The sequence below is a fragment of the Syngnathus typhle genome, linkage group LG5 (genome assembly GCF_033458585.1).
Source record: "Syngnathus typhle isolate RoL2023-S1 ecotype Sweden linkage group LG5, RoL_Styp_1.0, whole genome shotgun sequence".
Lineage (NCBI taxonomy): Eukaryota > Metazoa > Chordata > Actinopteri > Syngnathiformes > Syngnathidae > Syngnathus > Syngnathus typhle.
The window spans coordinates 14,603,273-14,615,379 of record NC_083742.1 but is presented as its reverse complement, the minus strand read 5'-3'; the positions used below and the strand labels follow the sequence as shown (position 1 = coordinate 14,615,379).

At 42.4% G+C, this 12,107-nt stretch overlaps 1 protein-coding gene across 3 annotated transcripts in view; it reads left to right on the top strand.

Annotated features, from left to right (window-relative positions):
• The window catches only part of fbxl17 (F-box and leucine-rich repeat protein 17), a 144,114-nt gene that overhangs the window by 86,768 nt on the left and 45,239 nt on the right, over positions 1-12,107 (top strand). For all 3 annotated transcript variants that reach the window (XR_009714534.1, XM_061279789.1, XM_061279788.1), the window contains one exon: positions 10,506-10,582. Coding sequence is in view for 2 of the 3 variants with exons in the window: in XM_061279789.1 (XP_061135773.1) it covers positions 10,506-10,582 (77 nt within the window). In the remaining variant the exon portion in view is untranslated. The remainder of the gene's footprint in view (positions 1-10,505; positions 10,583-12,107) is intronic.

Here is a 12,107-nt window from a genome sequence, read left to right as displayed (position 1 = left end):
ATATACCTCAGGTGGTGGACGGAGCTCTCATGCTGAGCGGATTTGTATCAAAGCCCAGACATAAAACAGAGTTGGCAGACTGGGACGCAAACGGGTCCAAGTCTACTTCTGCTGTGCATGTGTGCGTCTGTGTGTCTATATGCACATGTTTGTTTAAGCATGCAAGAAAAATGATGTATGCAAGGAAATGATCTTTTTTTTTTTTTCCCCTCCGCCATCTTTCTGCAAGTTATTTTTTATTCCAATTTATGCTTCTGTTTTTTCAATCAACTCCCCGAGTTTTGGCAGCGTGGTTTTCTCCATCGGTTCGGCCTCCTTAAATGTCAGCTGGGGGCTGGGAGGTGCTGAAAGGTGTTTGGATCTCCAAGCGTATCTTTCAGAGGTTGAAATGTGTATTTTTACGCAGGCGTTTTATCACCCTGCACAATTACGACAGTCTGAATTCACGCCGATGGAAATCACCTAGCGTGACAGTAGGGGTGGTCAAAGTATGGGTCCGCTTGGAACCCGCAGACACGCACACATGCCAGTGCTCGTCATGTCGACAATCTCCATGCATCACAGCGTGCTGATTGCGAGGCATGCAAACATGTTCGCATGTCAGCGCGTTGCCTATTATGTTGGTTTATGGCTGCGGAAATGAACATTCTCCCTGGCTTTTTTGTCTCCTATGGGAGAGAATGATTCACACTGTAAATCCGCTTGAGCTGCGTGAAGTGTCATGATGCATTACACACCCTTATACCTTGGCTTTTGTCTCATTGTGATAGCCGTACCGCATCTTCCCATCTAGTTACGCACACAAAACATTTGATGGAAAAAATCCCGGCCCAAAAGCGCCCCCTCCCGTGCTACCCATTTAGGGCCCACGCTGAGATTGTAATGAGCATAGCTAGCACGAGATTACGCTCGAATACGATATGGCGTTTGGGAAGGATTTGCTTCGATTTGACGCCGAGCCTCGCGATGGAGTGCGCTTGAGCTCTTTTTGCAGGCCGGGTGACCGCCGGCCTCCCTACTGTTCGTCTCCTGTCATTTGTCATAGCCTTTTACTCAACACTGCTAATGTGTATCCCGGCTAACACGTATCGCCCTTCAGGGGGTGGTTTCTCATACAGGAACTCGACACTCTGGACTATACAGAGACGCATTACTATAAAAGCATAACGGTTAGACGTGAAGACTAAAGAAGAAGTGATAGAAGCAGCTTTGGCTGTAAGGAGAAAGGGCTGTGATGGTTTGAAGCACAAGAAGAGGGCAGCGGGGCAGAGACGAGAAATCAAAGCGACCAGAACAGAGGAGAAAGAAAAGACTGAATAGGAAAAGAAGGATAAACATGAGAATAAAGGTCCAAAAGATGTCTGGTTGTTGAAAGCGGCAGATCACAGAGCAACATTGAGACAGAAGAGAGAACGAGGAAGAAAGTAGAGAGCAAGGACTCTTATCATCTGGAATCTATAGAGAATTGATGGGCAGAAAAGATATAGTCCCATACATCACACACTGTCTCATAAAAGCTGCACCGCTGTTGCTGTTCCGACTCTGTATTCTCCATCCTGTCTGTCCAAATAGTTCACCAGCTGACTAAATATCTCTTTTTAAGGATGCAGGTTCTAATATCCACTGCTGTGGGAAAGAGACGGGGATCAAAGGCACTGCGTCGGCCGGCGAGCAAATTCTTTCCATTTCATTTGGGTTAGGAGCTGAAGGTTAGGGAGATAAAATTGAACAAGCAGAATTCAATCAATTCGGGCGTTTACTTTTCTAAACGGAATAGGCACAAAGGGAGGAACAGAATCCAAATGAGGAATTTAGATTTTTTAGTTTTTGGAGTAAAAAATTGGTTTCTCTTTAATGCCACAGAATATTTTTGTTTGTGTTGATGAGTAATTGTAGACATTTCCAAATTGTGTTCCTTAAACAAAACATGACAATAATGATGTCATAGGAAAAGACAAAGAATGGTTCTAAATTATGATTTCAGTCTCATTTCTGAAACCTGTCCTCTCAGTTATTCCGTTTCACTCTCTTCTTACTCTTGTCTTACGCATCTCAAGCTTTTGCCCGCTTCGGGCTGATTCAACAAAATTCACTTAGCTATCAACTTTATTGGATTATCTTGTGCTTGAGATGGCATCTTTGGACAGGCAAACGTAGAGTCGAGCATCTTGAACAGAGATAAACCTTCCGCTCTCTTCTTAGCCTTCTTGCTAATCATTCTAAAATCCCATAATTTTGCATTTTGGAAAATACATTCCAAATTGGCAGATGGGCTTTTTCAAAGGGTGTTTGGTTCAAGGAGCCATGTTTTCTTGAATACCTAATGTCTGTGTGTCACCGGAGTCAAACGGCCCTATTGTTATTACCATTGTTTAGTTACCAATTTCTAATTAGTTTCTTCCCTCTGTTCCACGTGGAGGCAACAATTGGATCAGTAGTGTGTTTATATTTTTTATGCCTGAGCTCCATTCCAATCTTAAACATTTTTTTGCATGCCGGTTTCATTTGTTTTGCTCACATTGTTTACTATATTCTGGCAAGGCCTGACATTTTCATGTTAGGATAACAGCACCGAGGGAATCGAAGGTGTTGCGTGATGTAATTGAAGCGATGCTATTCAGTGATAACATCCAGTTGGAGTAGGCGTCGTGTTTATGCCGCTGCATACGTTCTACCTTCGGCGTAATCTTTTTCACGTGATAGCAATTTTAAACCGCTGATAGAATCCCACGTTTGACCTTAAGCCGGTGATTCCCAACCACTGTGTGCTACGAAGGATAATCACATGTCCTGTGGGAAATTTGCCACATCATTTTTCCTCAAATTATCATTCATACTAATCTTGTTCTCCATCTACTGTACTCCACTGACGTGAAGTCACCAAATATTGATGAGCAGCCAAGAATAAAGGGTTCATAGATAGCGCCATTACGTGCAGCTTCAAATCACTTTCGACTTGATGAGGCCTTGGATCCATGTGTTCCAGCGTGGCACAGCTACAATAAACATATTGGATGAGTTAGATGGACGACCTTGCGTCTTGCACAATGACGGAACTGCTCGCCGGGCTGTCATCTGGCAGCTTGACTGCGGTTTGAATGTGGTCGTCTCCGGATCCTCTCCCTGTACTTTCTCTGGTTTATCATGTCCAGATAACTTTTCTGAGAGACATGCTTGTAGTCAATAGCGTCTGTGGTGTCATTCAACGCCTGTCATTTGGCTCTCAAATGAAACACATTCAAGTTGTGGAGGTTTTAGGAAAACCTGAAATCTAGATGGCTGTTTTACTTTCCCCTTCAAGGGGTTCAGTGAGTAACAGTGATTGGTTTAAAATTGCAACCTGTTGAGTGTTGACAAGGAAAGTACCGTTGGCCTGGCTCACTCGAAATTTTGATATCCTTTAAACAATCCAGTGATTTCCTACTGAGGTTAGGAGTCTTTTTTATATCGTCAATTACCATTTGTGACATAAGGAACTTATTCCTTTTGCTCAAATGTGAAACTGTCAGCGTTACAAACTTATTTCTTAAAAAGGAGCTTGTATTTATTTTGCTTTGGACCTTGACTTGCTTGGCTGCCGAATCTTGCCTTGGATCGTGAAAATGATTGTCGTTCTGACTATGACTCAGAATTCCCTGGAAGGTCAGAAATCCCTAAAGGTTGATTGGAAATTGCATTGAGTAAAGATCATCAAAATAAAATATAGCTACATATTTAGCCTCGTATTTTTGGGGGAACGAGAAAAAACTGTTAATCAAGGTCCTTTTAATAGTTCACCACACTTGTGACGACAGACCAGTCTTCTTATTATGGGAACGGTAGGAGTCCATTGATCCAGTTTTGCCACCCTGGGGTGCGTGCTGCTAATCCTAATGAAGCCGCATCCATCCAACAGACAAAACAATTAGGAGCTTTTATTCTTTAAACACAAGATAATGATTCATTCTAAGCTCTATACCATCTCCCATTGCCAGTCATAAGCATGACACGTTTCACTTTTCGAACATAGAATAAACATTGTGCCTCACGCATCTCTTGCATCTTCTTGTCCAAAGTGAAAGGGACAGTATGTGTTGGTAAGCACTCATTAAAACGTATGGCGGTAATCAAACCGCAAAGCAATTAGCCATGGCTGAGCGGACAAAGTGTAGCGCGCCGTTAGTTACGTACGCCATCACCACGACGTACATCAGCTGTCCCTGCAAAGTCACGGGACTGAGGAGTTCTCCATTTTGTACAGGCTGATTACTTCAGGGCCTGGAGCAAGGTTGTGTTATTTACTCTTAATTAATTGAGGTGTTTTGTAATTAGTGCCGGTCGAAAATCATAAAATGATACTGTAAATTGTTTTTTCAAACGTAAGTGACATTGCGGTATTTGTAAAAAAAAAAAAAAAGAAAACACACACATATTCATATAATTCATTTTACAGTGAATCTGTAAATTTCTTATGATTTCGTGTTTTAGTATCCAGGTGGACCCTGGCTAGCGCTGCGTCTTTGCTGCCAAAAAGACCTTGCTCCGTCTTATATTGCTTTCATTGAAGGACAGGCCTGACAACCACGGTTTTAGTGACGTTGGAAGGATGCCTGGGGAGAAGTGAGTCATTTACAACATGTAACAAATCCACTGGCAAAGACAGCTAAAATTCATTTTTAGAACATTGTAGACAGAGAAATCTGGGGGTAATTTAAAATGCTACATTTTCAGAACTGTGATAGAAAAAAGAAATATTCCCTTTGTGAAAGGGACTATCTGTATTAGGGAAGTTATCAATTCACCTTGTAGACAAGACAATATGGAAGCTATGTGGAATGTGAATTGTTACTCTTCCATCCGATTCCTGTATTATATGTTGGAAAAGTCAAAAGGAAAATTCATTCTAAAGACAGTTGATAGTTATAGGCCTTTCATCAACCCGTTTTTTTCCACGATGGTCCGGGCAGCTGTTGCGTCGTACTTTTTTCTGAATTTCGACGATTGACCCTGTTGTCATTTTTCAAGTGCTTTGTTTTTGACGAAATAAGAACTATTTTTTTTGTCTCTCCCCACACACTCGCCCTAATTCGGAATACAAAGACATTGTTATATAGATATTTAAAAATCAAATTTTATCTCACGATATTAAACCGTAGACGGTGAGAACAGCAAAACTGTCATATGAAGTTGAGCAACAATCCCCTTCCCCCCTCCCCCTCCTGTTATATTATTACTGTCATCATGCCTCAAAGCTTCTTGAGCATGGACATCACGCAGGCCCGTGTGAGTTGGCACGGCAACAGGCTGTCTGTTCATTTGGGTCAGCTTCAAGTGGGTAACTGCCACTTAACCCCACTAAGTCTTTTTTTGATCAAGATAATCAGCCTCTTTTTCACTGACACTTGTTTTTGACACGATGTAGTCAGTCCCGCGAGTTAAAAGGTGAAGTTGAAGTCCTGTCGAATTAGCCAGCTTTTACCCTCCTAAGGCTTAGCAAGTATTTTCGAGCCAAACTTACATGATAAGACTTGACTTTTCATTCTGTTACTAGCTCCGAAGGCTTGCAAAGATGCCCATTCAGCTTTTTTTCTTTTTTTTCTTAAACCTCAGCGTTAACAGGAAAGCCACAGTGACGGACATTTATAGTTGCCGTTATGACCCCTGTGGCACATTTTGGAGCTGACCAATGACAACCTGCTGGGCTGCCCTGCCATAATTCGCAAAATTGGTTTAAAACATGATGAACGGCTGCGGAGCAAAATAGGAACGGGATTCTTTCTTATTTGTGTGGTGGGTACAGCGGGGCGGCCTGGGAAATCAGCCAGACCCTAATTGCTGCCGCAGACCCCCATTTAGAGGATTGGAAGGCTCAAACAAATAGCGATAAAATATGTATCTTGCAACATTGGCTTCCGGATTTAATGATTAGTAATATTGTGACAATCATAAATAATTTACAGCGCTCTGTGATTGTGAGTGGAATAATGTAGTCCTATTTTTGAAATCTACGAGATAGACGTTGTGTGTGGGGGGGTTTTTGTATTTTTAACTTTGCAATTTATTTGAAAGGCAAAACATAAAATAAAATGAGGTTTCATTGCAGCATTGGCAGGAAACATTAATTACGATACAGTTTTATTTGAAGCACATGAAAGCAACAAAGATCTTTCATTGTTTTGTAATGTAATGAACATTTTCTTATTGAGTAATATCTGTACTGCCTTTATTTGAAGATTTCTGCTGTTTTCCTCTTTGAAAATTCTCCTCCTTGAACTGTCCCCTTTTCAGGTATTAAATCTTTTTTTTCACGTCCGTTTATTGGACTGCAATGCATAAACGTTTCTTTTGTCCAAAGCCCCGAACGTGAGAGAAACTCTTGAGGAAGCAGAACCTTGCTTCTCTACGCTCGGTCTGAGATTTATAGCCGGTATAAAGAAAATTTACTACAGGAATCATTTTGCGAGAGCATTTTCCTAAGAAGTGTAAAGCCTTGCTCTCGGCCGCTCCGCCCATCCATTTCATTAAGTCCAAAGACAGCCGCAGAAGTCTGAAGCCTCGTCCGTCACCTCCTCCTCCTCCTCCTCTTGCTGCCGTTTTTACGCTTTCAACCTCTCGCTGGACCTTCAGCCGCTTTCCCTTTTCTGCGTGTCATGCTTCTCTTCTCTCCAAAATCACCCGATACGATTCTCTTGCTTCTTTTGTACATCCAGACGGCCGTGTAATTGTTGGCCTGTCGTGTGAAGGGCCCAATGAGACGAGGCCTTGCGGTGGTGGGCGCCGTGCTTGTGTACCTTCCCCGAGCGCCATTATGGTTTTGTCCCTGTTCCGTGTTTGCGTTCTTGCTGAAGAGAAACGCTGCACTTGTTGTTTGCCTGCTTTCTTTGCGATGATTTCACAACCTGCCTATGCGCATATCAACAAAACCTTATCTTCAAAATACACTCTAACAACAAACTGGAAACACTGAGAATCTCCAAGCGCATCGGAATCGTTATGAAAAGGGAAATCCAACCCAACCCGAGGGAAATATACCAAGGAAATAAATTTCGACACGATGTTCGGTTGTAAATAGGAAATTAAAATAAAGAAAATGAGTTCTCCCAATCAGAATCAGACGTGGGGCTCATTCTTATCCTAATTTTGCTTAGGTTTGTTAGCCACTTTGTGATTTTAATAGACTATCCCAAATCTCTACTAGATATATTTCCCTTGAACTACCTTACGCATTTGTACCTTCCAAATGCCTCTAAATTTCTACTTCAAGTAAAGTGCATACATGTTGAAGTTCTTTCTCATTCGGATGAATTTGACGGACAGATTCAGCAAGGCCACTTATCAAGATGCACTTATCACATTCTAATAGATAAAAATGTATAACTTCACAAGTGACAAAGTGCCTCCCAAGCCGACATTTTTCTGTGAACTAAACCGTGTTTAATTTCCGGTTGTGTGGAAATGTAGACGTAAGATCAAGTGACATTTATGCTGCCCCACAAGCTATTTGTGCCGACAGCGTGGTGACACTCGGTGACCCCCCCCGGTGAGGCTCGCCACCTTGCTTCTATCGCCTGCCGCCTGCACCAATTACTCAAACGTTCCTTAGGTTGTCATGGAAACTCTGATATTGTCATTTTATTCCGCAAAATGAGACCGAGGTGAAAATTAGCTGACAGCATATGTCATGTAAATGACACCTTTATTGTTTTATCCACCACCAAACTTCTTGTTTTCCCAATTCCCTTTTAATCCAAACTGATAAAAGTATCTGCGTTTTAGTATCGCAGCATATTTAGTGATCCGATTGACGACATAGAATACCAGCACCTGTCCTAAGATTGGCGTCAGTATTGCTACACTGCTAATCCCAACCTTTGTCCATTATTGAAAGCCAGCGGATCACTAATTCATGTCAGCTGACATCGGTGGGAATGGGCGGGCGAGCATTTGTTGCATGCCTCGGCTCTTTCATGTGGCTTGACCTGCCAACTCCTGACCGCCGCTTTCGCCTCAATTTATCTTTCCTCCATTTCATTCGTGCTCACTCTCACCTTTTTAATGCTATTTTTTTCTCTCTTCTTCCTCTCCCGTTGCTCTCTTACTGTTGTTCCCTTTAGCCACCGAATGGAAATTCCAACTTGCGCTCTTTCCCGCTATGCTGTCTTTCCATCTTCTCCGGCTCCCACTCCTCAGTCACTGATGTCTGATCTAATTGCTTTTGCGGTGACCCTCGGGACCCCGGGAGCACAGAGTAACAAGCTCCCACTGGATGCAACTGTGGCTCGGCCACCGTCGCTGCATTCCTAAATCTCTCCTTTCTTCTCACTCCTTTGTTGGCGGGCTCTCTCTGGCGCATTTATTCATTAGCAACTCCAATGCAGCTGCCCCCGAGACACGCGGCTCGGTATTTCGGCTCAGCTGGCTCGAGCGTGGGCCTGTTATTGTACATTGGTGGGTCGGGCTTGTCAGGTATTTTTATGTCTTTAAAGACCATGGCCATACAAAATCTTAAATTTAAAAAGACGATTTATACGGATGCTTAAATACAGTATCGCCAGCCAATGTCTAAAAGGCAGCAAAATAAGTTTTTTCTTTTTTTTTTTACCAAATGTGAATAAATCAGTGACTGTACAAAAGAAAGCCTTTTTATTTTTAACCAAATGTGTATACCTCAGTGACTGTACAAAAGAAAACCGTATCAGAATAAAAAAAGGGACAAACATAAACAGGACAAAATGGGAAGACAGAATAGAAAGCATGGCCTGATAACATTGAAAAGCCTCCCTGGACCTTGGCAACTGGAATGTAATAGAAAAAGGGAAATATAAAGATGCAGCCCAGTGAACTAAAGCAGATAGGCCAGTGCACATTTGAACAGCTTTGGCTTTGCCCCGAAAATAAGAATTTTAGAAATATGCTACACATTTGAACTTTACTCACACATCTGTCTCTCCCTGATTCCGCAATGCAATATGTCACACATGGAAGGGCTGCGCTTACAAGCCCAGCCTTAAGAATCCCATCTTTCAAAAGGAAATGTTTCTTTATTAGATTCCCAGTTGATTTCAGTTCACTAGAAACTATAGTAAGCATGCAAATTTTTGCTTCCCCTGTGGCCAGATGAAGATGAGTAGTCCTGGAACATACACAATGCAGTTCCAGCTAAGCAAAGCTGTCAGTCAAAGCGTCCAACGTTTTTTTTTTACGTTATTGACTAATACATTACTGCATTACTATTCAGTTTAGTAAATATGACCAAAGTCACAATTTCTTACTGTAGCAATGATGATAATCAGCTGGCACAAAACAAACTGCCACTTAGCATTTATCATCAAGTCATTATTTGCCTCTCGATTGCTGCAGTGAATGATTTTTGATAACACTTGAATTCGTATTTTTTTAATCACTGTTTAGCCTCGCGTGTATGTGGCCCAAAACGAAGAATTAGTAAATAATAAAATAGAGGAGGACACTCGATTCTAAGATAAGGACACAACTACTTCATTAGCATTAATGGCCACACACGGGCTTGATTATTTCACAATTTGTTGACTCAAAATATCGCTTAAACAGTCCCTGTCAGACAAAATAAAGATCTCAAAAACAAATGCACCAAGTCACAAGACAAAAAAAATATTTCAAGAACAAATGAGAAACGAAGCTGAGTGAAGTCCATCAATCTGGAAAAAATTATAAATCCATTTCCAAGCCTTTGGGAAACATGGCCATTATTCACAAATGGGAGAAAATTGGGAACAGGGGGCAGCCAACCAAAATTACTCCAAGACTGCAACAACAACCCATCCAGAGGTCAAAGAAAAAAAAAATAGATTGTCACCCAAAAGCATTGAATCAGCTTTGAATAGACAAATACCTCGACTGTATTTTTCCCTTCTTACATGGAAAAGGCTTTTTTTTTGTCTTCTTGGGTCGTCTATGTTAATTTGAATGTGTGAGCGGTGTGTTTTCCCTCTTCGGCTCCTACATATTTATGAGAGAACACCAGTATAACGATCAAAACATTTTCTGCTGAAGGTTAATAGGTCAAACGTGTTGATCAAAATCCCGTTGTAGCACACACACTTCTCATTAGAGACATTTAAAGAGAATTGCTTGACACACACACTCTGATCTTCCCCTTGGCTCTCCCTAGTGTATACTTTCATTTTACCTTTACACACACACATGCACGCAGACACACACACACACACACAAACACACTGCTCCTGTGGGCTCGCCAGTGTGCTGAATGTAGATCGCCCTCTTTGAAGTGAACAAGTATGTGTGTGTGCGTGCACTCACTTGCCGACACGTGCACGTCTGGTCCAGTTATTCCATCGGATTAATTTAATCAGATCAGGTGTTAAATAATGAATGGCGGAATATGTGACCCCCAGATGTTCTTTTTAACCTCGACTGCTGAAGAATCCCATGCACCCCCCCACCCCCCTCTCTCCAAGCACATAACTGGGCGTAGCGGATGGCCTGCTTGCAGATGCTTTAAATATTCTTTCTTTGCTTTGCTTTAGGTGCGTGGAAATCATCGCCAAGGAGGGGAGGAGCCTGAAGGAGCTCTATCTGGTCTCCTGTAAAATCACAGACCACGGTAGGCTACTTTCCCCTCGCCGTCCCTTTGCTGCCGCCGGCCTCCGACATCATTATCGTAACCGTTATTACCCGCCGACACCGCGCGATCCGGGGTTCATTTTTACTTTTACAGCTTGGCCCACGTGAGGCTTGCAAACAGTAAAATTATGATTGAAAAGTTTTATGCAGAACGGTGTCGGATCTCCTCTGTGGTCCCCTCCTCCTTGCTTCCCACTGCAGTTGCAGCATGAAACTTTTAAGTGCAGTTTTGGAAATCGACATCGCCGAGGCACCTTTGTCATGAAGTACATAAGCAGTTTGGTATTGTGGGAACTGGAATCAATGGAAATTTGTTTGTCCTTGAACACATTTTTTTTTTCGGGGGGTCATATTTATATACCCCCCCCCCCTCCTCCTTTCCCTCAGCCATTTTGCATTCCCATAGTAGCAAACAGCTAAATAAATGGTGTAGTTTCTCAGATATGTATAAATTTGTTAGTATCCCCACTGTTATTTCAGCGGCATAAATTAATTTCTAAATTATATGATAATCATTTTTGGTTAGCATAGTGACACTTGGCTTTGTTCATTCTAGTTTCCTTTTTAACTAAAACAAACACACAACTTTGCTGATATTTATAGACACACTTTATTACTGTCTGGAACCGAAAATAGAAGAAAAATATGGAGTCGATGCGTATCTTTTGCAGCGATAACAGCTTCCACTTATCTGGGCAGACTTTCGACCAGATGTTGGAGTGCGTCCGTGGGAACGTGTCTGTGAGAATTGTTGTCCATTCGCAAGCTCCTTCTGAGTCGCACTTATTGTTTTAATTCATATCATGACCAAACACATCCAGCTTGACTTTATAGCGCTTGTATAGTAGGAATATCGTCTTCCGGGTGTTGCTTGTGTCCTCCATGTAGCCACAGGGTGGCGACCCGGCTGATTACTCGACAACACGCTGACTCACGTGAGTTACCGTGGCAATAATCACCTTGGCCTTCCTGAACCTGAACCTCCAAAAGCGTGGGCGTGCGTCCTGTGTGGGTTGACGAATGACTCCCACATCCTTAAAGTACATTGAAGCTGCAGCAGCTCAGTCAGCTGCCCTTTTCCTTTTCGCTCTCCGTCTCTAATCCCTTCGAACAAGATGAATTGGTGATATCTGATCTTCTTCCTTGGCTAATGACCCCTTTGGCCCTAGCAAGCGTGGCCTTGTTGTTTTTTTGCATGTCCATCCACAGTCACAAAGCTTGCTGCTGTAGGCGCTGCGAAAATGATTGGTGGGTTTCCTGCTTCAGTCGCTGATAAATTGAATAACAGAAATGAGATTTTACATCTGCCAAGCTGCTCCCTCCTTGTTTGCTGCTCCCTCCTGTTTTTTTTCCCCAGCTCATCTCCTGTGCTAATTATTTTTATTAATGGCCTCTCTGAGTGCATTTGAGATGTCCGCAAGCTTCTTACATTTGCTTTGTAGCCTTTTCCAAGCGTCGACTTCCTGTGTCAGTTGATCGCAGGCTGGAGAGAAACGCGGAGACAT